A 24,966-nucleotide genomic window follows, 5' to 3' on the forward strand; every position below is an offset into this window, starting at 1 on the left:
CCATGCGCCCTGTTTTAGATCTGCGTCCTGCAAAAAAATGTCAAATCACGAAAGTTCAGGATGAAACGTCTTCAGGAAGTTGAAACAGGGGATTACATGGCCACATTGAACAAGAAAGATGCATACTTTCATATTTTAATGTTGCCAGCACTCGGGGAGTACCTCTGGTTCAAGATGGAGGACACAGAGTTCAAGGTTCTCCCCTTTAGCATTTCTCAGCCCCAAGTGTATTCACAAAGGTACTAGCGATAGCAGCGGCTCACCTGTGCACAGGCAGTCCATCCCCATGGATCCTTACCTCGATGACTGGCTCCTAACCGGAGACTCGTATGGAACATATCTGGGGAATACCCACAAGACAGTAGATCTGATATTCATTCTAGGGAAGAAATCAAGTCTGTTCCCCAGCCAAGTCAAACAGTTTGAGGGCCCTAATTTGGACAGAAGACTGACTCGCCTTCCCCTCCAATGAGAGGGTTCAAAACATGCTGTTCCAGATCCCTCATTATGTAGCCAGTCGCCGGGTAACCGTACGCAAGGCCATGCGCTGCTTGGGATTATGGCGTTCTGAGTCTTCCTAGTTCCACACGCTCTTCTGCGCATGCGCCCCTTACAGGAGCGGCTCTCGAGCCAATGGTGTTGGTGGGATGATCCAGTGGTTTTCTCGACAGCCCTCGTTCATTCTCTGCAGTGGTGGTCAAAGGAAAACCACAGGTGAAAATCTTTTACCACCCCACAGTAGTGGCCATTCTCACCACAGATGCATCGGTCCGGGTGGGGTACTCTGCTCCTTCAAAAGATGTCGCACTGTGTGTGGTCCCCATCAGTAGCATCCAATCACATCAATCTGTTGGAACTGCTTGCAGTGTTACAAGCCCTAAAAGCCTTCCAAGCACATCTGCAGGGGAAGACAGTTCTTGTCCTTTCCGACATTACCACAACCATGTACTACTTGAACAAGCAGGGGTCGGGGGGGGGGCACTCGCTCTCTAGGGCTATCCAAACTGTCCCAGAACATCTGCAAATGGGCACTCAAAAATGTTCCTGCTCTCACAATATGTTCCAGGGGAAACCAATCTTCTGGCAGACTTGCTCGGCTGAGACTTCGACCTACCCATAGAGCACGAGAGGCTCTTGCAAGAGCATATTCTTCTCAACGTCTTTGCAGAGAGGGCTTTTCCAGGCATCGACTAGTTTGCGACTATGGAGAATGCCCAATGCCCAGACTAAGCCTCCAGGTACCAACAGAAGCACTCCAAAGGGAATGGTCTCTGGATAACATTTCCCGGGAGATTTATCTATGCTTCCAAACCCCCCCCCCCCAGATTCCCCTTCTCAACAGGATAGTGCACAAGATGCACCAGGAACAAGTCATGATGATCCTGGTGGCACCAATGTGGGTTCGCCCACCATGGTTCCATGTCATGAGAATGTCGGCCTCCCCTGCCAGGAAACTGCTATGCATATAGAACATGCTGTCGCAAGACCACGGGGAAACACTTTATCCGTGCACCAAAACACTCAATTTAGCAGCTTGGCTCCTGCAGTCCTAGAGTTTGGACACCGCCTACTCCCTCAGAAATGTATGGACATACTCAAGGAAGTGCAAAAACCCAAAACCAGACCTTGTTACTCCAAAAAGTGGAAATGCTTTATCTGGTGTAACGCCAAGGACATCAATCCCATTGACTGCTCTCCTAAAGATATCATACTTTGTCTAACACACCTATAAGATTCAGGATTTGTTTTCAAATCCCTAAAGGCTGCTCTCTCTGCATACACCACATCCCAGAGCAAGGTTTCATGGTAGAAGATTCCTGTCATTATGGCCTTCATGGAAGGGGTAAAGAGACATCACCCACCTATCTCCAACCCGTCTCCCTGACGAGACTTGAATGTTCTCACAAGATTAATGAGACCTCCTTTCGAACCCATGCACACAACTAGCATTAAGGCCCTCTACTAGAAGACTGCGCTTTTAGTGGCTACCTCCTTGATAAGTAGAGTTGGTGAACTGCAGGCTTTTTCATTTCAGGGCCCATTTGTGACTATTCACATAGACAATGTGGTGTTGCACGCACAGCCATGCTTTGTGCCTAAATTCATCTCAAAGTTCCATGTGAATCAATCAACCGAACTTTATTTTCTTTCAAAATCCCACTAATTTGGCAGAAAGAAAGAAGCCTCCATACACTAGATGTGAGGAGGGCAGTAATAAAATTAAATTTCATTTCCTCAGTTTAGTCTTTAAATCTCTTCATGGTCTTGCTCCCCCTTATCTCTCCTCCCTCCTCTTTCTACGCTGCCTCCCACTCACTTTCTTCAGCTGAGCACTTCCTTCTTACTGTTCCTCCATCCCTGTGTGCCCTCACCCGGTTCCGCTCCTTCCAGCTCCTAGCCCCCCTACACTGGAACTACTTACCTCTCTCAATCCGCTCTATACCTACCTTCTCCTTCCGCACTTCCCTAAAATCTCTCCTCCATCCCCCCGCCATGAAACCCTTCCCGCTTCTTGCTCCCCCTCCTTCCTTTGTATCTTCCCCATGATCCTCGCCCTCCCCCCACCCCATTCCCTCCCTCATACCCCTTCTGTTTTCTCTCCTCTGTCCCCTCCTTACCCCTCCCTCTTCCCTCTCAGTTTAATTGCTCTACTCTCCCCTTCCCTCTGTTTAATTGCTCTACTTACTGTTTTGTTGGTTTGATTCATAATTGTAAATTGTTTCTACTGTTATAATGTTATATGTGTCCATTTGTTAAAATGTACAGCGTTTTGGAGTAAAGCGCTATATAAACAAAATAAATACATATAAAGTAATATACTACCTTGAAAAGACTAAGACACTTAGCAAGATGAACCAATTATTTGTCTCTGTGGCAGCTGATCGAGAAGGGGACCCTGCTGTCTCTAAATCAGCTATTGCCAAATAGATTGTAAATTGCATCACACTGTTACACTCTTGCAAAGAAAGATCTACCCTTTAGGCCGGGGAAGGACGACTACCATAGCATTCATTGCAAATGTTCCTCTAAATTCTATTTGCAAAGCATCAACCTGGAGTTCTGTTCATACTTTCACCCATCCACTCGAAGTCTGATTCTCAGGTGTGACAAACGTAAGTAAAACTTCTTTGTTACTGTTCCTTCGCACATCCCACCACCATTTCCTGGTACTGGTACTGGTTGCTAGTCTATGCACAGCACATGATTCTATGCAGATTCACAACCATCAGAAGGCATGCATTACTTGCTGTAATCAAGTTTCTGATGCTTCCATCTGATTTGATTCGCAAATGCCCACCTTTCCTCCCCTCTTGGAGTAGAAGCAACATAGGCATTTTACACCTTCTTTCTTCTGTACTCTCATGTTCATTCTTTAAGGTTCCCTCACGGTGGAAGAAAAACCGGTGGGAGTTCGACGCATGAAGGATTTTGGGTACACTACAAGTCCCTTTAGGGATAGTGTTAGTCACGCCCATGTTGACGTCCCTTTTCGATCTTTGAAAGAAAGATGCAATACACCACGATTGCCACTCGATGTCGGACTACACGCACAGCATGTGAATCTAAGTAGATACATTTCTCACTGTAATCGGATTTCTGATTATTGTATGTCATCTTCCTGAAATTACTTTAACATGATCGCCTTTTTGGGACTACCTTGAACATGAGCCCCCTGCCTTTGTTCTTGAAACTACACTGTGGCTACGCCTGGTCTAAGTTTGCAGGCACACAACCATTTAATGTAGGCCTTACTTTCTACAAGCTAGTGTACAAGCAATAGCAGTCTATTTCTACAAGGGTGGAAAAATTATTCTGTTGGTACTCGGACGGCCAAAGTTGCTTTCAGATTTGGTAACGCTACAAGTGAGATCTACTGGGATACTTTTGCCCTCGGTCTGAAACATTGCACTCAGATAGTTTTACAAATAAGGTGCATTTGTAGTGCTTGTCAAAACATTCCAAGAGCTTTCAGATTCTACAAGACCTGAACAATCCTCTGCCCCCTCTCTGGCAGCACTAGGGAACCTTTAGAGTTTAATGTATCCCATATAATTTATTCAGGTTAAGCCTACACACCGTAGAAAATGTCCAAGCACATCTCGCCCACTTTTCTGATAAAACCAGCTTCTTGAAAATAATTACTTAATGATTTCCTCTTTCTCACCAATGAGCAATATTTGTCCACTATTATCTAAAAACAATTAATTGAAACAACCAGGAATGCATCTGTTTTGGTGCGACACCGGGTCTGGGACTTAATTCAACATCATCTCTGACTGTGATGACCTGCAATGGGAGGCAACACGCACTGAGGATGGTAGTGGATATTCCCACACCCTGGACAGTTTATTGTTCCATGCAGGGCACCACTCGACAAATTAGTTGGTGCAGATTAGAGTAATGCAGCACCATGAATGGTGCACTTAAAATGGTTGGTGTAAAACACAGGAATAATCTGTTGTGTGTACGTGTATTGACATTAAAAGATCCAAAGAAGAGCAGGTAAAGTTGCTGTGTTTTCTTTCTCTGTGTATTCAGTGTTAAACACCCTGTTCAAATCCCAGCAATGCCACGAGAAGTTATTTCTCACATTTTGTGACCTTGCTTCAGACCTTGCTACGTGGAAAATAACACTGCAAACATTTTTTGCCTACCAGGATTCCATTGTAGTAGAATTGAAACCAGAACCACATTGCTAAAAATTGAACAAAAATCTTACCCTCATGGCTAGACAGGAAAATAAATTGGCAAAATAACACACAGCCAAACCAAGGAACTAAGTGATGTTCCCTGGCTAGGCCAGTTTTGGGTTGCTGAAGTTGTGGATGGATAGCAAAAAATGTCCTGATCCGCAGCAGACCTGGTACATTTCACAGTGCCTGCCCAAGTAGTGCATCTTTCTTCTGCAGGGTTTTGAATTACCCAGCGATCTCCTGAGAAACACCAACACCATCATTGGAGCATATCTTTTCTATCTCATCCTTGATTTGCTGCTGCCTGCCCCAACACCCTCTCCTATCGGGAGCGTTGCTAATTTAATGCTATTCGTTTTCAATATAGTATGCAGTAAAATACAGTGAAGGTCATAGTTACACTTTGAGGCCTTTCAACCCGTTGTATTCTTTATAATGAAAATAAGCACACCAATAAAGCACTATTGCTACGGTTTGTTTGAAATCGTAGTTCCATTTATTTGTATTTCTGATATATATGGCACTGACTGCATGCATAACTACTACCTTAGGGCAAGGGGCGGTGGTGCAGTCAAAGCACAAAAGTAAAAAAGTTCTTCCATGGCCAAGGAGACAATTCAGGTCAGTAAGTGAATGGCGGCAAAGTGCGTATAAGCCAAGAGAGAACTTGGAGTGAAATCAATGGGTGCTAGAAGGGCAACAGAGGGTTGTTGGATTATGGGAAAAGGTCGGGGTGGGGGTGTCTGACAGAGGCCTTTAGGTAAAGGCTTTTTAAAGAGGAATCCTTGAGTTCCTTTCTAAACTGAGAAGCCCAAAGAAATTAGATTGTCTATTAACTACAATCCTGTAGATGGGCACAGCTAGGTGCTTGGCAGTGGTTGGTTGGCTGATGTGACGACGAGAAATCTGCAGAACACACCAGAAACAGTAGTGCAGTTCAGGAACGTTTTTAGCGGAACATATTATGAGGTATTAAGGATATATATATTTCTGATGTTTGTTAATCTGCTTAGAATCACATGCTGTGCATAGGTCCGACATCCAGTGGTCACTGCGGAGTATTGCATTTTGTTTTTCGTAGTCGAAAAAGGGGACGTCGACAAGGCGTGTCTGTAACACTATCCCTATAGTGACGTGCGTCGTACCCACAATCCCTCACGCATCGAGGTCCCTCAGATTGTTTTTTTCCGCCCAGCTTCTGGTCGCCTTACGCGGAGCTCCTAGAGAGACATTGCTAATACTTACTACGGACCTCGGTCCTTAATTATCTTATTATATTGTTAAAGATCCCTCCCCTCGACGTTAGCTGTGAAGCTGTTTCTCCGCCGAGCAAGTTTTCGACGGAGGGGAAGAGGCGGAGGAGATCCTTCGGCGCTGCCGAACACGTGGCCTGGCCTCGCCGGCCAACATACAGTAGGGAGAGTGGGGGTTCAAACTTTTATCTTCTCTTTGAGAATGTCTTTCTTTCTCCCCTATCTTTCCCTTGGGGTTGTTATCACCAGTTATTATTGCCTCAGCTATGGAGAGGACACCTTTTAAGTTTTGCCCACGCTGTAGGGGCAAATACACTTGGAAGGATAAACGCAAGCTCTGTAATCGTTGCTTGCCCCTCGATCATAAAGAGGACAGCTGCGCGGCCTGTAAGCTCTTGAAACCAAGAACTCTTAAAGAACGGAAAGTTAAGAGGTGGGCGGACTACGCTATGTCGAAGTCAGTTTCCTCACCCGCCGCCGCTGTTACAGAAAGTGACGAGGAGGGTGATAACTCGACGTCCGTCACGGCAGTCATTAACCCCCAGAAGGAGCGCTTGCGCTCCTCGACGTCCGTCCCCGACGGGCTCGGCTCACGCCCTGCTTATGGGGATGAACACCCCGGCGACAAGGACGCACATAGAACCCATAATACTAAACACACAACCCACGGCTCTTCTTCGTCGAGGACGAAGGATCCATCAGCACCGAAGGGGACGCAGGGCACTCCGGCGTCTACTTCAGACCGTAAAGGTCTCAAGCCCCACCCGCAAACGCAGCCGCGACCAGCGATTGGGCTTTCATCAAACACGGGCGCTACCTCAAAATCATCCGACGTAACGCTCCATAGAGCGGCCGTCGAGGAGCAACGCGCAACGCAGGCAATGTCGACACCAGAGCCCTCGACTGACAAACTCGTTGTCGAGAGCCTGGCGAGAATTGTTTCCGAAGACAAACGTACGCGGACGACGAAACAAACGTCGAATACCGCGCCGAAAAAGCACAAAAGTAGCCAGGAAGAGCCCCCTTCATCTAAGGGCACTTCTGAACTACCGGAGGGCTTTTCAGAGGGAGACGGAAACCTCTCCTCGACGTTGTGGGAGCGTTCTAAGCGTTTTGAAGCTGAAAACACTGATTTCCCCCCCACACACAAAAGACAAAGAGAATGGCCCCAGGATGACCCTAGGGTCAAGATTCCTAGGCTGTTCCCCCTTCCACAGACGTATATGACCTCACTGAAGAGGAGCAATACCTCCAGGAAGATGAGGAGTGTTTGGGTGGAGAGGAAGAACATGAGGAAGAGGGGTTCGAAGAAGATCCTTACACTACTGCAGGAGCTTTTGAAGAAGATACTGCTACCTCGCAGCCCTGGCAATCTCCATCAGTGCAGCCTTGGCAATCCCCATCAGTGCACTCAGACCCTGATGTCTTTCACCCTTCTCCTCTCAAGGATTCACATATTGGGAACACCTCTCCCATAGATGACCAACCTTCACTCAATGCACTTTTGCGCAAGGCAGCAGCGCATTTTGAGATAGACACAGGGGAAACTCTTCCTGACATAGACTTTGTAGAGAAAGTTATTAAAGAAAAAGCACCTGTTAGCCAGTCTATTCCGCTCCTGGCCTCTATAAAGAGAAGAATATCTCCTTCCCTTTCCAATCCTGCCTTAGTAAGAGGGGTCAACCCTCGAATAGAAAAGCTCTTCAGCACTTCATCCTCTGACCCTTTGTACATCAGAGGACATTCTATTCCGGACTCCCTCGTAGTTACTAATACAAGAAAAAGAGCGGGGGTACCACTATCCACTAGTGAGGCACCACCTGACAAAGAGGGCAAGAAGCTCTATGCACTTGGAAAGAGAATCACGACCTCCGCCGCCTTCTCAACTAGGATTGCAAATAACAATTCCCTACTAGCTAGCTACGCGGATGCACAGTGGAGCAAGCTGCGCAGCGAAGCAGAGGACGCACCAGAACACCTGCGTTCACGCCTGTTAGCTATAATATCAGAGGGAACTCTTGTAAACCAGGGCATCGTAAAGAACTCCTTAGATGCTGCAGAGACGGCTGGCCGTTCCCTGGTTCAGGGAATACTTCTCAAACGCCATGTCTGGCTACGCAATTCAGGATTTAAGCCGTAAACCCAAGCGTCCCTGATAAATAAGCCCATAGAACAAACACATCTGTTTGGGAAAGCAGTTGGTGAGGCCCTAGAACATGCGAAGAAAGAGTTTGATACCATCAAAACTCTTGACCAAATTTCTAGGCCCCCTAACAGACGCGGCTATGGCAATAGACGCTCCTTCCGTGGCCTACGCCAGCAGCAAAACCAACAGCAATTTTACTCTGCTACCAACTGGCCCTCTAACCAGGGTAACAACACCCAGTTCAGTCAAAGAGGCCAACGGCGTGGCAAAGGAAGAGGTCGCGGCTCCAGCCCCAAAGGTTCCACGCCCAATACCAACAAATGACCCGAAGATTCGGGGGCCGGCTAACATCGTTCCTATCAGCATGGGAGGGAATATCGTCAGACCACTGGGTATTATCCACCATAGCCCACGGATACTGCATCGAATTCAACGGTTCCCTGAAGTACAGACCCCCACGGAACTGACACATAACACCGGAACACCTCACCATTCTTCTTCAAGAAGTAGAAGAGCTACTGAAAAAAGAGGCTATAGAGGCTGTTCCCCTATCTCAGGTAACAGAAGGTATTTATTCAGTGTACTTCCTTGTACCCAAAAAGGACTTAACCATGCGCCCTGTATTAGATCTGCGCCCAGCGAACAACTTTGTCAAACCCCAAAAGTTTCGTATGGTGACCTTGCAGGAAGTAATCCCACTGTTATCACAAGGGGATTACATGACAACGCTAGACATGAAAGATGCATACTTTCATATTTTAATGTTGCCAGCACACAGAAAATACCTCAGGTTCAAGATAGAGAACAAACACTACCAGTTCAGAGTACTACCCTTCGGGATAGCTTCTGCACCAAGGGTATTCACAAAAGTACTGGCAGTAGCAGCGGCCCACCTGCGCAGGTTATCCATCCCGGTATACCCTTACCTCGACGACTGGCTCATAACAGGGGATTCTTACGAAACATGCTTCTCCAATACCCAAAAGACCGTAGACCTTTTGTACCAACTGGGCTTCTCCATCAACGAAAAGAAGTCCAGCTTAGACCCCAGCCAAGTCAAACAATTTTTAGGGGCTCTAATTCGAACAAAGGACGGCCTCGTCTTCCCCTCCAACGAGAGGGTCCAAAACATGCTGTTTCAGATCCCCCATTATGTGGCAGGTCGAGAGGTGACAGTACGCAAAGCAATGCGCTTGCTAGGGATGATGGCGTCATGTATTTATTTGGTACCTCACGCGCGCCTGCGCCCAATGCAAGAGTGGCTCAACAACCAGTGGTGTCAGGCCAGCGGACAATGGGACGATCTAGTGGTGGTCTTGCAGGCCTTAGTTCTCTCGCTACGGTGGTGGACAAAAGAGAACCTGTTATTAGGGAAAACTTTTGCCACACCCGCAGTGGAAGCCACTCTAACCACAGACGCATCCCTCACGGGATGGGGGGGGCTCACCTATCCCATCAGACTGCTCACGGAGCGTGGACTCCGAGCTTAGCATCCAAGCATATAAACCTGCTGGAACTTCTAGCGGTGTTCAAAGCACTGAAAGCCTTTCAGGAACACCTACAAGGAAAGACAGTGATGGTCCTCACAGACAGCACCACAGCCATGTACTACCTCAACAAGCAAGGGGGCACTCACTCTCCAGGACTGTCCAAGCTGTCCCAGAATATATGGAAGTGGGCTCTCAAACACAACCTGTTCCTACTATCACAACATGTACCAGGGGAACTCAATCTGCTAGCAGACAAACTCAGCAGAGACTTCCCCCTGCCCGAAGAGTACGAATGGCAATTGCACGAAGACATCGTCTTAGACATCTTCACGCAATGGGGATTCCCGGAAATAGACCTGTTCGCAACCCTGGAGAACTCACAATGCCAAAGTTACGCCTCCAGGTACCCCCAGAACCAGTCCAAGGGGAACGGTCTGTCGATTCAATGGTCAGGGAAATTTGTTTACGCCTTTCCCCCAACTCCCCTTCTCAACAATGTGGTGCACAAGATGCACCAGGAGCAGGTTACCATGATACTAGTGGCCCCAATGTGGGCCCGGCAGCCATGGTTCGCTCACTTGATGGAGATGTCCCTATCTCCCCCAGTGAAACTTCCCTGCCCGTACAACATGCTGTCACAAGACAAGGGCAGGACACTTCATCCATGCCCTCAGACTATGAACTTAGCAGCCTGGCTCCTGAGATCATAGAATTTGGACATTTACAACTCCCGCAGAGATGTATGGACATCCTCAGGGAAGCCAGAAAACCTAATACTCGCCACTGCTATTCTAGCAAGTGGAAGAGATTTGTCATCTGGTGTAGAGGTAAGAGCATCAACCCGGTTGACTGCTCTCCCACTAACATTGTTCTGTACTTGACCCATTTACTGGATTCAGGTCTAGTGTTCATTCCATTAAAGTCCACCTAGCGGCACTACACCACTTCCCAACTTAAAGTGTCGTGGTGGAAGATACCAGTTATCAAGGCCTTCATGGAGGGGGTAAAGAGAATACACCCTCCGATAGCTAACCCAGCTCCCGGATGGGACTTAAATGTGGTACTTTCTAGACTCATGGGCCCTCCTTTCGAACCCATGCACAAGGCAACTCTTAAAGACCTCACTCTTAAGACTGCTTTCCTAATAGCTATCACCTCCATTAGGAGAGTAAGTGAACTACAGGCTCTTTCTGTACTAGACCCCTTCGTAACAGTTCACAAGGATAAGGTGGTTCTACGCACACACCCAAGGTTTGCACCAAAATTCATCTCGAAATTTCATGTAAACCAGTCAATAGAACTACCAACGTTCTTTCAAAACCCTTCCAGCTTGGGAGAAAAAAGTCTGCATACACTAGATGTACGCAGAGCTGTCATGTTCTACATGGAAAGAACCAGACCACTGAGAAAGACTAATCAGTTCGTTCTCTCGGTGGCAGCAGGAAGAGAAGGAGATGCTGTTTCAACGTCCACTATATCTAGATGGATTGTTCAATGCCTCACTCTCTGTTACACTCTTGCTAAGAGAGAACTACCCTTCAAGCCAAGAGCACATTCCACTCGAGGCACTGGGGCTTCCATAGCGTTCATTGCAAATGTTCCCCTTGAGTCCATCTGCAAAGCGGCTACCTGGAGTTCTGTGCACACCTTTACAAAACACTACTGTCTAGATGCACACTCTAGATCTGACTCCCAGGTGGGACAGGCAGTATTAAGACATCTTTTCTCTACTGTTCCTTCTCTTAACCCACCGCCAACTCCGGGTACTGCTCGCTAGTCTATGCACAGCATGTGATTCTAAGCAGATTAACAAACATCAGAAGACAATGCATTACTTACCGTAAAAGCATTTCTGATGGTTGTATCTGCTTAGATTCACATGCGCCCACCCTTCCTCCCCGCTCGGATGGAAGGAACATAGACATCCCTTTCTATATTTCTCTCTTTTCTGTACTCACTCACGTCTAGAAGGCTCCCTCAGGGCAGAACAATACAAACGGAGGGACCTCGACGCGTGAGGGATTGTGGGTACGACGCACGTCACTATAGGGATAGTGTTACAGACACGCCTTGTCGACGTCCCCTTTTTCGACTACGAAAAACAAAATGCAATACTCCGCAGTGACCACTGGATGTCTGACCTATGCACAGCATGTGAATCTAAGCAGATACAACCATCAGAAATGCTTTTACGGTAAGTAATGCATTGTCATTTATATCTGAGGCTTGTGGAATCTGCTTAGATCACATGCTGTGCATAGGCCGACATCTAGTGGAAGCTTCAGAGTATTAGTTTGTTTTTCGAAACTCGAAAATGGGCGTCGACACAGGGCGTGCCATTAATACTATCCCTAGTGTGACGTCCACTGTACCCAAGATCCCTCACGCGTCTAGGATCCTCAGATTGTATATATATATATATTCCAATGGTAGGAAAGTGCAAGGCTATCCTCCAGGTATCTGGATGGAGGAACTGGTTTCTGGGTTTCGAACTATGGCAATACCGGTTTTCCAAGTGCCCTAATATAGATCAGCAGTACCACCTTCGGTGTTGCACTTCCTGTTTCGCTTCTTGAGCTCAGTTTTGTTGTGGACCACAGCACCCTGCCCGCTGCTTCTAAGTCTCCTACCAGCAAGTACTCTGCCTTCTCAACTCACCTAGTTGGTGTAGGGTACATATCGGGCATAAATATTGGTGCCTCCTGGGCCTGGATCAATGCCTCCAACATACTTATGCCAGTGAGAATTTTTTCCCCCCTGTGCTTGTTTCTTTTCCAGGCTGTTAATATTAACCAGTTAAACATCAGTCTCTATTTGCCCTCCTGGGCCAAGCTCTCGGGTCACAAGGTCTGTGGCTCTGGTTCGTACTCTGATTATTATGTCCCACTTTGAGCTTGATTTTTCCAAAGATCTGGAATATAGTTACCAGAAAATCCTTAATTATTCTGGCATTTTCCCCATGTCTGATGTATCGCTCTCAGCATGTGCTTAGGCTCCTTCTCCCCTCCCCTGAGACTCTGGTCACTAGGCCTGTCAACAACACTCCCTGTACTTTCTGACTGTTTTTGTAATACTTCTGATTTATAACCACCCATCTAGTCGCTGCCATCTCAGTGCTTTTGGTGAAAGTACTGTATCGCTTTACAATTTGCAGGTTTTTCTTTTAATCATTCTTAGGGTAGTGGGGTGGGTATGGTGCTTGTGTTTGATATGGAGCTTGCCACTAATTATATTAAAAAAACCAAAAACCTGCAACAAAACATCAAGGCGACTTGGGCAGATCCACTACAGACAGCCCGACAATTCCCAGGGAGTCACTGGTGTACTGCTGCATGGGATTTCAAAATGGCAAACTGGCTCAAAGTCCTCCATTGCCCAGGGAAATCGAACCGAATTACCAACAAGGAGCTAATGGCCAACCTCACTGCCTGGCTGTTTTCCCACAGGAGCATTACGGCGAGGTAGGTAGGTACCCCACCACTCACTGGGAGAACTTTACTGCTCTAGGGCTAGCTATCTGATCACCAAATTGTGTTTAATCCCTAAAGGTGGTGTCCTGAATGTGATACCCTTTGGGCAAGAAGTGTAGGTCAGACTTGTGAAAAGGAAAGATTATTCAACAGTGGGACAGCAAGAATCCTCAGAGTACAGGTGCCAAGTGAGGGTGAATCTTCAGTTTTATACAAAGGGCCTTGCATAGCTGGCATTGCATATGCTCAGTGGAACTTTCACTATCTGGTGTGCGCAGCAGTGATTCACAGGGTAAGGTCCATGGTTTAGGGTTATTTGATCAAAAGAAATTGACCTTTTCTGATTTGACAGAATCTTTTTGGTTTATTTGCTTGAAAATGTGGTGGTAGAACCCCCACTTCATCTTTCATTAACCTATTCCCTTACCCCACATATATATTTAATTAAAATTGTCCGAAATTCCCAAAGAATTAGAACAAATACATTCAGTAAATTCGGAAATGGTCAATTGGGCCATGATCAAGTATGCTAATACCGTGTGCATACATGCCCAGTGTAGATTGAGTTTCTGGATGCTATCGGCTATCCTGCGGGAACGCTTCTCTGCCCCATCTTAACTCTTTAAGGGTTCTTTGTAATAGCCTAGATAAACTCTTCAAAATAATACACCCAGAGAGGGGCGGTATCCTCCTTAGTAAATCAATAGTGTGCATTGAGACAACTCATTTTTATTGGGTGCTTTTGCTTCTTAGGAGTTCCTTTTAATGATAACCTAACCGGTTTATTTCCCATTAACCAGTCTTCTGTCTATTGAGCGTAGCCTGGGTGGGGAGCTCAGGATAACTTTCTTACTATAGAATTGTAGGTATGCTGCTTCAACTTAAGGTACCACACTCTCGCATCACCTAATGTTAATTAGTCATTCTCATCCTTCATTAAGCTGCCAAACGGGCATGATCCTGAAGGATCAAGATCATCCCTTTATCTTCCTTCCATCCTTTTGCTTATCCATGCTTTCACACTCTTGGTTCTGGCATTTGTCAGGTGGCTTTGCATGCTAGATTAGAGACATTTGAATACTTGATGATGAAGAATCTTCCATATGGGTATGCTCAAGCACTTCTTGTTTCCATCAAACAGCTTGTGCTGACTAATTCTGGTACCCTAAAATCACTTTACTAGTACTTGTCCTTCTGGAAAACTGTTCAGACCGGTTTTACTCCCTTTCTTTTCAGTCTACAATTTCACACCACTATTAAGACCATCGAGCACTCCCCTTTCCATCCACTTTTATACCATTTCATTTATTAGTTTCTAGGCTCCCACCCCTTTCCAGTTTCTTTTCTGCCACTGACTGTAGTCTGGGGTATAATGCAACACTATCCAGGCACCATGGATAGTGTGTTGGCTCTCCAGGACCAATACAGTTGTAATGAACACAGTGCAAAAGGATTTTAACAATACATACTATGTCGGAACATATGTGGGAACAAGCTCAAACAAAGAACCCCACTCTGAAGTGGTGAAGGAGGGGGCGGAAGGGGCGCTTTATGTTCATGGATCGTGTCTGCATCAGCATGTTGGATCTGCCAGTGCAGGGTTCTCACCTGATTAGTAAACAGCGCCCAGATGCCGGTGTTCCCACAGGGTCCAATTCATGCCCTGGAACAGTTGAAGTTCAGAAGGTCCCACCCTTTTCTTTTTTTTCTTATGTTAATAAGCTGATCACTATTCTCGCATAACAGGTATATTGTAATCAACAAGGAAAACCTTAATATTTCCTATGTGGATGCCGGAAGATGACCACAATTGGGGCGTGGGTGCAATATTCTGGCAGGTTTTCTGCTTGGGTGGCTTGGAAGCCAGTCAAAACCATGTAGTAATGCCTGTCTTCCGAGCTCCCTAATTAGCTGAGAGACCACGTGATCTCACCTCCCAGGAGATGAGATGATGCTTGATAACCAGCAATTCAATTTTGCATTGGGACCAACGTCATCTGCCTGTGGCACCATAGAAAGAATATAACCAATTCATGATGCAATGTCTGTGATTGTAAACTTTAAAAAAAAAAAAGTTGAATTGAATAAGCAACTGCAACAGGGAGCCAGTTGAGAAGATGAGGGATCAACTGGTTTTAAATACACAAAGTTACATTATTTTGTGGGTAGCGCTGAAAATTAAGCTTGAAGATGTGCTGGCATTGCAGACTGATTTGGAACAAAGTATTTAAAAAATAGCAGCTATATTGTGGTTCTATTTAGTCCTTGATAATGCTCTAACCAGCTTTAAGTTCTGGGTGGGGTTGGAGACATAGATCAAGTAATTCCTAAACATTTTCCCATTAACCTAGTTTATTGGAGCTATAACTAGGGCCAGGGTATAGTGCATTTGTGCAGGAAGTGTAAGCAAGGGACATGGTTTAGTTCCTTTAGTTTCGGTAGGGATTTTCGCATCTTTACCATTGATGCCACCATTGATGATTCTCTTTGTCCACTAAAATGGCCAGACGTGTTACTCTGGACCTGGACGATGGCTTAATCCCGCTTCTTGAGGCCAAGCATCTTCAGGTTGGCCGACTGGCCGCGCTTGAGTTTTGGTGGTATCCATCTTGGAACTGTTATTCTCTCTCCAATGATTAATACTAATAAGCAATTTGTGAAGGGTGGTATGTATGCACGTCGATATATCATGGCTTGGTTGTATAGCGATCTGTGTATTAGCTGCATAGATCAAAATGCGGACCCTCAAATGTCATAATTTTAGTCGGGGGCAAGAGCTGAATATTAGGCAGCAGGGGAAGGGATACTGTAATCACCGGCAATTTCCCATAATCTTGATTTGTGTTATGCTCTTTGCACTAAACCCCCTGGGTACTTTGCAGTACACATTAATCCGAGCCTCGGGGTGTAACCCAAGGAGGGTCTGTATGGTCGACTGAGGCCTTACCAGAGCTCCTTAGTCCTAATTCTGATATACTATCAGCACTCCTCATCTGTGACGTCTCAGCTCTGTAATCCTGCTGGATGCCCATCGACTGTTATCTCTGAAGTAATCCTAAGTCCTTCCATGCCTGGTCGATATCAAGCATGACACATTGGCCTTGGAAAAGGACACTACTTTGCCAAATGGGTTTAATATCCTACTCAGCCGAATCGATCTTTCCTCCAGTGGTTGAGGGCTGGACTACCGCGTCTGGGAAATGACAGATTACTACAGCGTTTAGGTCTGGTAAGCAGTGATATATAAATCAGGCTATGGCATTTTGAGCACTGGGGAACCACGGCAGGGTTCCCAAAAAACCAATTTCTCGAAAGGTTTTCAAATGTTTCACAGCAGATTCTCAATTGCTTGTCGGTGCTTAGCCAAGAATGCAGGCCTGTTCATCTGTTTGGGATAGCACAGACAAGGCAGACTGTGTTCTTTACCATCCGTGTAAACAGTATAAAGGCTGCAGATAAACACATATAAACATTGACTGGCTGAGGGCGAAACGGACAGAATGCCTTTAAAATAAAAATGAAAATGTTACTCACCTGATCATCACTGGAACAAAAGAGGCCATCGTATTTTCTGTCATGCTCAAACAGTGCGTACATTTCAAAAAATATACTTAGTGAAAAACATTTGGTGAGATCCAGTTTATTGCAACAAAACCCATGACATTTGAGTCTGGGAGGAGACAATCTTATATGTTAGCCTCACCATTGTTGTCGCCCATGATGTATTTCATGATCTTGTTTTTTATCCCTGCTTTGAGCTCATGTCTGTCATGGGCTGAGCAAGTGGGGCGGGGGGAGGGGTGGGGCGGGCTTGGTTGAGAGGAGTTCAAAAACATGCCAGTGTCCAACTAGCATTTTGATCCTTAATCACCCCCGCTCCCCCCCATTCCATGACGTTAACCTCCAACAAACCAGGTATGCCCTTTTTTGTAACCTCCTATGGAATTACCATGGGTATAGTTAGCATCAAGCAAAGAAAAGCAGGTTTTCATTTTATTGAAAAGCCCCAGTGCACCATGGCGTATGGATAACTTATTTTAGAGAGAATAATCACGACCCAGTTCCCTCTGTCTTATGAAGTCAAGTTCCACTATGGTTTCTACAGGCAAGGTTTTTCAGAACTGATGCAGCAGGCTGTGGTGGCGATTAAAGAACTTTTCAAAGTAAGATAAGTAGCTACTTCAAGATGGGTAAGTACCCCCGGGCAAAATTCAAGCCGAAGGACAGGAACCTTGGCCCAGTAAGATGACCAAAGATCAGGCCAGTGGAGGTTTTAGGCATAAGGGCTCTCCAGCCAGTGTTAACCTATTGGAGACGGGTGACAAACGGGTATGCTCACTTAGCCCCCACCGCCGTCTTCAATTCTTCCAGGTGACGCTGCAGGTCTTCTGGCATTTGCGTGGCCTCCAATCTCCTGTCCTTGGTTAGAGTGAGGGGAGCCCAGGTGTTGTAGGTGCAGAGGTAACCTTTTGTGTCTGGAGTTGGTAGTGTTCTCAGACGGTGCCAGACAACTTCTTGAAGACCCCCAAACAAAGAAAAGACGCAGGCCTCTGCGGTGCAGACCCTTCAGGACACCTCGCAGATTAATGGTTTAAGTGGAGGTGACCACAGTGAGGCGGCGACAGGAGCTCTTCCAGCGGTGTATAAAGAAGCCACCTCAGCTCACTCCCCTGATTGTGGGAAGGTTGAAATTGTGAGTACAGGCAATTTTGGCATAAGCTGAATATCCTGCGAGTCCCAAGGCTCTGCTCCAATGGCAGCAGCTGCAGCGAGGAAGCCCAAAAGTGAGCTGGCCAGTTCACCACATGGCCCAGAGACACTTCGAAGGCTTCCATCTCGAGGATCCGCATGTACGGTATTGAGATTGGCTGTTTCTACCAGTCCAAGGGTGAAGCACCAACAAAAGTCTTCTGAGATGAGGCAGTAGAGTAGGGCTTGACCGGGCCAAACACTGGAGTCCGTGCTGGTCATATGCAGGAGTTGTTCTCTGGTCAACAGCGGGCTGCTATTCATAGAAGTCTTGGTTCCAACGATCTGGCGAATAGCTGCAGGAGCTCTCCATTTATCCAAGATTCAGGCTGCGAGCTAGCCTAAGCCCACCAATGGTAAGTATCTGCAACATTCAAAGAGCCATGGGTTGTCCAATCTTGGACAACAACTGGTCATCCTATCGGTCCAGCAACAGACTTCCAGGCACCTGAAGATGTGGACTGGGACTATACAGTCCCAGCCCTTTCCCCTGGCTGACACTCAAAGCCCTCTTGCCTGTGAAAGCTGTTACCATGTATGGCATTTACAAACCTGAGAAGGTGGGGGGAAGGCCAAAGGATAAGATGGGCAAAACACTCTCATGTAACAGCCATTTTAGAGTTGCTAGTAACCTGTAATATCCGTTTGGGGGTAAATGCAAAAGTGCACTATGACAAATATTACAAAACGGTAATAATCTCACATCTGCCACCAACTTGTTTTAGGCACATAGTCAAAGTAACAAAAAAAACCATCAGGTAAAACGTTAGAAGGATAAAAAGTATCCGAATTGCATTCAGTGTAAGGTGATGTGCAATTGCAAAAATATAAGAATTCCAAAAGAGAGACAAAGTATCTCAGTACTGACTGTTTTAGGGGCTAGTCCGTTTCCCCATAAGAAAGAACAAAACCGGCAAGGGAAATTAAGGAGAAGGCTTTATGGACCTCCAAAAATCAGGACTGAGTTCAAAGAATAAGCAAAGACTGGGGCCCTATAGGAATCTATGCATGGAAAGTTGCAAAAAAACCTATTTCAGAACAGTCATCAAAGGACCAATTACCCGCACCATTTCCAGGTTTTTATCATTAAAAACAATTTAAAATAATGCATTCAGATTTGGACACCCATCATAACTCCATGAAAATAAAGATACCTTGAATAGGAGTTAAATGGGCTTTGCCTGTTCTCCATAGGCAGTAATCAAAAACCGCAGTACTCGGACCATTGGCAAATTGCATAATGGTAAATTGAACAGCATTTCCCTGTTCCATTTTGCCCATTGTGTACAGTAATTCCAAAAACTACCTCCTAGTGCAGCATTGCCATATTCTGCTGTAAGGTAGGACCGAAAACCCAATCATCCAAAAATCAATCCAATGAGCGATCAAAGTGCATGAGTAGCAAAAGAAAAACAAGTTTATTTCATGCAACCTCGGCCGGGAACAATTAAAGGATTGTTCAACATTTCATTAAATGTAGGACAACTGTCGAAGTGTTTGAAAAGAAGTAGTGGAACTATGTTCCCTGCTGGCCTGCCCCGCTCCCCACAAACCCCATCGCCACGCCCCCTCCCACGCACAATACAACCCCACAAACAAATGCACCTGCTGTTTAAGGGAATGTTCAGTGCAGTGCAAGTTTCAACTGCTTCCTACACTTTTATTTTAAAACAAAACCATTCCGGAACTGTTTCCTTTTAAAATAAAAGTATAGGAACCGTAAAACTTAATTTAAAAAAGTAGAGGAGCACCGCTCCCGCTCACTTCGACGACTGATGTAGGTTTTTTATAGGAATGAGTGACATGTGTGTGACTGTTGCAAAACGCATGTAAATTAACATTCCCTGATTGCACAGTGGCCACTGTCTCATACAGAAATCTATACAATAGCTAGCCCTATTGCCCTATCCTATTCTCCGTTAACTCCTCTAAATAGTGACCTATCAAGTTATCTAGCTTATTTGCTTTTCATTAGTTATTTTAAGTTCTTACGTTTTTGCTGCATGCAAATAATTTTCCCATGGGCCATCCCTCCCTCGACGTTCCATGGTGGGTTTCTCCCCCCCTGCATTGACCAATCATTTTGTGAGGTGTAGACGATCCTCATGAGACCCAAATGTTGGCCCACTCTGACCGTTCAGTCTTGCGACTGCACAAATGACAGCTAATATTGTGACTTTTCTTCAGAAATATTACCCTTTGGTACATCTCCTTTTCCCATGGTAGGAGTACATGAGTTCATGAGGCGTGTTTCTTGGCCTTTTGCTCCAAGATTTGTGCAAATCTGGAATGTAGACTTGTGTGGATGTATGTGTATTTTGATTTCACGCATGTAATTGCTTGTGGGATATTGGGTTTGCTTCTCTCGGCCCCGCCCCCATCCATGATACTCGACTTTTTTGTACAGGTTTCTTTGTTTTCTATGTCCGTGTTCCCCTCTCGCTATTCTCAGTTAGAATGCCCTTGTTTCTTGGTACTTGTGGCTTCATTCTAAATGGTCTTTCTCCGACAGGGGGCAGTGTTTTTCCTTTCTGCGAATGTCCATTACTCAGCGTACTACCTCGTTCTCCCCAAAACTATGACCTTCATCTTGCAACTTCTAACCATTGTATAAGAACACTTTTACTTCAATTTTCTCTCGCATGGCGCTTGGGGAACCTGCTTCGCCCTAAGCTTCTGACTACAACCTGTGTGGCTTTTCACCTTTCCTAGCAGGCTCTAGCCTTGTATCTTGCAGCGTTTGTGACAAGTCGAAATAAAGTGTGTTTTCACCAAGCTAATATTTGAATGTTTCTCTGTGGCCTAGTATTCCATCTACCGCAAAAGCTGCTTTTCGTAAATACTTTAAATGTTTGCATGGGCACAAGCTTCAGCTGCTACTATTTTACCTGCACGAGACTGTATGTTTCCTATTGAGGTGTAGGACCAATATCCATTGCATTTCCGTGAACTGGTCTACTTCAGGAAGTACCACGCGCCCCTCTATTTACCTAGGAAGTTATCCTATTTCTAATGCTTTGCTACATATTGGTTATCTGTTATGTTTGTTTTGCACCTCTGGTATGTTAAACTGTTTGAGGTTCTGCTCTGTCTCGTAATTGAATTCTCTGAGGTATATCTTTCCCTCGGGGCCTTAATGTTCTGCATAGTGTTCAGTAGTTGGCCTCTTACAGGATCCCTGTCTCCTACTATAGCGACTTTTTCACCTTGTACTACTTTCACGTTTGGGGTGTTGGATCTACATCCATACACTGCTATGCCCAGCTAGTAAATCATTGCCAGAGCTCATTAAACTCCAGTAACACATCACTGCTAGGCTTCATTGTGCCTATTCGCCAGTAAGGCTATATCTTGTTCTTCCCAGTTAGCAGACCCGGAAGCAGATTTCATATTGTAGTTACAAAAACAGACATTATACCCAGTTAGCATATTATTGGCAGATGCAATAGGCCCAATTGTGTCAACATGTTTAGATTCCATGCTGCCCAGTTACCACAGCACGTCCATTTATCATTTTGCTAGTTTATGCCCACTAACCAGAGACGCTACAGCTGATGGTGCCTAAGTAAGAATATGAAACGGATGCCTGGCAGAAGGATAGCACTTTAGAGGGAAGTGAACAATATGTGTACCTAGGTAGGTGTACACAATTCAACTGTAGGCTGTGTACCGGTGTGTGTTTGTATAACAGTGCAGCTATTTGGCCATATTTGCAAACAGGCAGCAATTCCTAATTGCAGATATTTTGGGGAGGCTTAGCCACAGAAAAGTATTTACAGATTGTTTTAATTGGTCGTTGCTGCACAATCGGGGAATCGCTCATCTGACCCTCAATTTCCAGACCTCATAAACCACACCAGGCTGTATAATTCACACAATGCACCCTTCTTGTAAAAGTTGCAGCCCTGTCAGAAATCAATCTGCCACACCAACATGCACTAATTATGTAATGTTGATTAGTTTAGACTGATGAGATGAATGGTAAAGGAAATGCTGTGAAGTAATGGTGCATGCATGGAGTGGATGTTTGAAAATGAGTAACTGAGTATTGGAACAAAATAAAATTAAAGGGAAGTACTTATTGCAGTTTGGGGTTATTAACAAACTGCTGTTTTAGGAGTTCTTAATGATAGGCAAGGATTACCATAGTTCATGTGTTTGAAGGATAATAGAACAAATAGCTAATGTGGCCCCATGTCCAATGCAACACCTTTGGTCAGCCCTGGGTTTACATATTCCACGGTGGGACTTTAATTTTTCCCATTGAATATATGGGTCCCAACATGGTATGTGCAAAACCAAAGCTGGCAAAAGACATCACAAGGGGACAGTTTGACAAATGTGGTCACAGTACAGCATCTGGTGTATAGTTTGGGTGTGACTGTTCTGTGCAGATACCATCACAGCACAGAAATCCCAGTTGAAATGTTAGACCACTCAAGTCAAGATAACCGATCATTTTCTTTGTGTATTTGTCTATAAACAAAGCAAGCCTGTGAGAAAGATCCACTTTTACTTCAGAAAGCAATGCTCAGTTCACTGTGACTCATGACCTGGTCATCATGCTTTATGAAATGTATTCCTGGGATGCCTTACAGCAATTTACCTTCCAGTCCTGCCGCCCCTTTCAATTCATAGAAGCTGGCAAATAAGAAGCCAACTTCAGGCTTATTAAGCCTCCAAATAGCTCAACCTGGCAGACTAGGGGGACACTTCTTCAATGGAATGAGGCAGATAATGGAGCCAACGAAAGGAGGTCGTCGACTGAAGGCAAAGGAAAGATATTAGTTTGTAGGTGATGGAACTTTTTCATTGTGTTGGGAGGAAGAGTGACCAGAGGTGGGCATTGGAATGACTGACATGAGTTTTCATCCAATGAGGACATACAGATTGTGCAGTGAAGGGATTAGGAACATCCTCTTTAGAAGTCTGTCCCTTGGAAGGGTAAGACAGCCAACGTCTGTATCCTCATACAAATTAAAAAACCCACACTACATTAATTTCTGCACAGATGGCTCGGGCACCTTTAAGCCAGATATAAGCTAATATAAGCTCTGCACAGGCTGATTGGTTACATTGTGGTATTTAGTTCATGTGGTGAAAGAGGATTTCAGATGATTGACTACTTGCCTTTCAGTTCATTGTTTGATTATTTTGCTTAGTTGTTTGACTAATTCTTGCCTTTGTTTTCTTCCTTTCTAGCATGACAGACTTTCCAGGTAAGATGAGACTTCTTTGATATTCTTTTTGCCAGCCTTTGTAGTATCAACGTTGCATGTTGTCCTTTCAGTGCTAGTTGTATATATTGTTGATATTATACATTTACTGATAACTGTAATGGGTTTGTCTCCATAGGAATAATTATCTTTAAGTCCCATTTCCCTGGATTTATGCGTTTGAGGATTGTGGATGACTCAAATGGGATGTTTCACTAATCATTCTCTTTGCAAGAATTTTGTTGCAGTTCCATACTTTGTGAAATTTTAATAAATAATGCCCTCTTCCGGTCCTCATTTTAGATGATTCATAGAATATTTTTTTTAGCAGCAGAGGCAATGTGTGCCTCTGCCCAGATCCTCTTCGGTCCACAATGTTAGCTCTGGAAATTGTCTAGTGCAAGTATAGGGCACGCCCCACACCAGGTCCTTAGTTTATTCTCGCCGTATGCACCGGGAATGCGCTTCTGTCAGGATTCTTATCCCAAAACTTTCATTGTCGAAAAACAATGCACGTACTGCCAAAGACTCAGGATTCCAGCACTACGAAGATGTCTAGAACTGTCGCCCACAATGTTTCTCTTAGGTGCTTGGGGGCATGCCCGAAATCTCTAAATGTAGTTACTGATGTAGACCAGCAATCCAAAGACAATTTATGAATCTCTGCAAAGTTGGTTCTAGGTTGCCCCCGACACCCACCCAACCTTTAAAAAACTTGCTCCTCAGTTAAGGGGGAGGTCAACTACTGTTGCTGCCTCTTTGCCAGAAAATTCTCTCTTCACAAGCATCTGTGCTGGTACCAACATTCTGGACAAGGCCGGCAGGGTTCCATCGAAGAGTGGCATTTGTTCACTGTGAGGATTCAAACACACACTGAAGAAAAAGCCATTTTGGAATGCTGCAGTGGTGAAGATATGTGCTGTGGAATGTGACCCCCCCACTTCCACTGCAACCTCGATGCAGTGCAGTGTGGGCTTCCTGCCACTCCCCAGATACAGACTTCTTCTTGGGCGAGTGCTGCTTCGAATTGATGCAAGGATTGTATGATGATGAAACAGATCTTATACATTTGGTCTCAAGCAATTGTAGACTGCCTGGAAAGAAACTGCTCGAAAGCAGGTTACTGCAAAGCCAGACTTAATGGAGCTAGCAGCCGACATTTGGGATGCCAGTGGGTTTGACCCATACTTGGTTTGATATTCTAGAACCTTCTCCCTTTGTTTTTTGCAACATAGAAAAGGTTTTCTATGTTCCCGGCTGAGAATGGGCGCATCCAGCAGTTTGACGTCTAACATTTTGGGTAAAGGCCCACAGAAGGATACTTTGGGCCTTCACCACAGTGGTTGCAGATCCAGTATTTGATTTGTGGCAGCAACTTTCCTTTGAAGCTATGATGGACAAAGGAGCTGGCAAAGAAATAGACTATGCTCTTCAGATCTGCTTACATGTCGAAGCATTATTCTTGACCCTGAGATCTTGGTGGTCAAGGTGGCTATGGAGGTTTTCGATCCACCACTGTTACCCCCTCACCTGTAACAATTAAGCAAATGGCTTGATGCTTTCGGGAATTGGGTATTCTGGGCAGAAAGTGTAGCCATTAACACATCTTGTGCTTTAGCTGAATACACATGTCCTCAGGAAAGTTATCGCAAAGGCAGCATAGCACATACTGATGGATAAATGGGTTAATAAGATACTGCTTCAGTTTCTTTTTGACGCATTGCAAATAAGTGGCATGTTGGGCCCTACAGACTCGATTGATGCTGAATTCTCTGTAGTCTGGCTTTTCGGACAGGGTCCATCATCGGGAATACTCCTTGATAAAACCGCCAGCCAATTTATCAGAGTTGTCCACAAAACACACTTTAGAGGGGTTTATTTAGGACAGGGTCTCAAATATTAGCCAGTTTTCTAGATGGCCAAAACGTTCTGGAACTCCGCTTTCTGA

The 24,966-nt window shown here is 45.3% G+C and overlaps 1 protein-coding gene across 9 annotated transcripts in view; it reads left to right on the forward strand.

The window, feature by feature from the left end:
* Positions 1-24,966, forward strand: part of PPP1R12B (protein phosphatase 1 regulatory subunit 12B) — a 1,230,188-nt gene that overhangs the window by 955,975 nt on the left and 249,247 nt on the right. For all 9 annotated transcript variants that reach the window (XM_069633604.1, XM_069633603.1, XM_069633606.1 and 6 more), the window contains one exon: positions 23,005-23,021. In XM_069633604.1, the coding sequence (XP_069489705.1) occupies positions 23,005-23,021 (17 nt within the window). The remainder of the gene's footprint in view (positions 1-23,004; positions 23,022-24,966) is intronic.

Source organism: Ambystoma mexicanum, chromosome 13 (assembly GCF_040938575.1).
Source record: "Ambystoma mexicanum isolate Mex_15411 chromosome 13, UKY_AmexF1_1, whole genome shotgun sequence".
Lineage (NCBI taxonomy): Eukaryota > Metazoa > Chordata > Amphibia > Caudata > Ambystomatidae > Ambystoma > Ambystoma mexicanum.